Genomic DNA, 2,118 nt, shown 5'->3' with positions numbered 1-2,118 from the left:
TTTTATTACTGTACTCTCGAAACAATAACAGGAATAGTCAATTATCATCCTAATCTAACCTGGAAACACAACCAAAATAAATGGAAAAAGGCATAAAAATTATTTGAAAAAACTACAAAGAGAACAAAAATGTGATGAAAAGAAAATAAATAACAAAAAAAGCGAAACGAAGATATGAAAGGTTGACGAAGGACTGGGAGAGGAGGTAGAAAAGCTGAATTGTATCACTGGGACCACTTTCAATTAGTTGTCAAATTATAATAAGATCTCTAAGTGTGTTAGTTATTAAGTTCTATGCACATGTAAATATGAGGGTTGTTTGAATAAAAATTGAAAGCAAAAGCAGGGAAATGCAAAAAAAGAGCCTGAGAATTGAGAAACCTTTTCACCATTTTTTTTGCACTACAATAAAATCCATAACCATTCCTCTATCATTTCTTAAAAATAAAACCAGCTTCTACAAAGCTGAAATTGAAAAACAAAATAAAACAGAAACAGATTAAGCTAATTACATGGCTAATTCTTCAAACGCTTTGCCAATCTAGGAGAACTTCTAACCCCATTTCCAGAATCAGAATTAGCACTCTTTTCCTCAACAACTTTCCTCACAGCTTCACCACCTTTCATCAACCTCCTCTTCCGAGTTCTCAAACCCACCATATCAGAGTCAGACCCATCACTCAAATTCTTCGAAAGATCCAATTTTGAATCATTCCCTTCATTCTCAGACGCAACGCTATCAAACTCATCCCCAAGCTTTTTTACCAACCGCTTCCTCCGTACACTTCGAGTCACAACCTTAAACTCCTCCCCTTCAAACTCTACCTCATCTTCTTCTTTCTCGTTCTCGATCAGTGACATGTAGCTTCGCCGCTTCACGGCAACCGGAGCATCCGGCGGCGAAGGGGAATCAAATTCAGACACGAGATCTGAACGGGCCGGTTGAACTGGGCTTTGGGCTTGGGCTTCGGAGATATGTTCGAGCTGGCTACGGAGCTTGTTGGCGTTGCCTTCGATTTTACCCTGGAGGCGGAGGCGTTTGTAGCTGGACCCGCCCATTGACCAGTGGGCTTCTTCGGCCCACGACATGAATGGGTCGGAGATGGAGATGGGAGGGTCGACGCGGTGGTCGTTGAACTTGACGTCGGTGTAGAAGCGGGGACGGGGGAGGCTGTTGCCGTAGAATTTACCAGGGCCCAGAGAGATTACCATTATTTTTTTGGCGGAAAAAGGGTTTGAGATTGAGAAAAGGAGTGTGAAAGGGAAAATGAGTGTTAAAAGTTTGGGATTGTGGGTTTGTTTATATACAAAATGGGATGAAGGAATTAAAAAGGCGGGAACGCGCTACTTGGCGGGAGAAGATGGCGGCAACACGAAAAAGGTTGAAAATTATGGCGGGGTTTTTTATGTGGATGGGCTTGGGATTTTGTTTGAAGGAGTGAATTTCATTGGGCTAAAGGGTTTGGGTTTGAATGTTTGATACATTCATAACTCAAGTTTGTTGTGATGGAGGAGAATTTTATTTATAAATAAGTAATGTTATATTAGTCTATTAAATCTTCTGATAAATTATTATATTCATAAAAAATGATATATATCACTTATATATAAATAAAGTATCATGTTATTATATATATTACTTTTAATGGGTAGAAGGATTTATTAAGAGATTTAATGGAAGGATATATTCTTTACAAATATATTTGTTTATCTCAATTTGTGAAGGTTGGGGGAAGGGGTAGAGATGCGTTTTCTAATACAAAATTTATCTTACAAAGTATCATTAATTGATGGGAAAAATTATATTGAGCTCCCTTGAGATAGCTTAATTACCTTTGGTATTCTGTTGGTTTTAAAAGTTATTTTTTAATTATAATCAAATTGTTTTAAGAGGTGTAGTTTTTGAAATAAGACTCATGATAATTTGTGAAGGTTGGGGGAAGGGGTAGAGATGCTTTTGCTAATACAAAGTTTATCTTACAAAATATCATTAATTGATGGGAAAAATTATATTGAGCTCCCTTGAGATAGCTTAATTACCTTTGGTACTCTGTTGGTTTTAAAAGTTATATTTTAATCACAATCAAATTGTTTTAAGAGGTCTACATTTTGAAATAA

The 2,118-nt window shown here is 36.9% G+C and overlaps 1 protein-coding gene across 1 annotated transcript; it reads right to left on the bottom strand.

Moving 5' to 3' along the window:
- Positions 1 to 363: 363 nt before the first annotated feature.
- LOC109340104 lies at positions 364 to 1,311 on the bottom strand. Its single transcript, XM_019577678.1, has one exon. The coding sequence runs from the start codon at positions 1,210 to 1,212 to the stop codon at positions 517 to 519; it is 696 nt and encodes a 231-aa protein (XP_019433223.1). The 5' UTR covers positions 1,213 to 1,311; the 3' UTR covers positions 364 to 516.
- Between the last annotated feature and the right edge of the window lie 807 nt (positions 1,312 to 2,118).

The sequence above is a fragment of the Lupinus angustifolius genome, unplaced genomic scaffold (assembly GCF_001865875.1).
Source record: "Lupinus angustifolius cultivar Tanjil unplaced genomic scaffold, LupAngTanjil_v1.0 Scaffold_138_4, whole genome shotgun sequence".
Lineage (NCBI taxonomy): Eukaryota > Viridiplantae > Streptophyta > Magnoliopsida > Fabales > Fabaceae > Lupinus > Lupinus angustifolius.
This window is presented reverse-complemented; position numbering and strand designations above follow the sequence as displayed.

Coding starts and splice junctions, on each gene's coding strand:
- LOC109340104 (XM_019577678.1), bottom strand. CDS start 1,212: ATGGTAATCTCTCTGGGCCCTGGTAAATTCTACGGCAACAGCCTCCCC.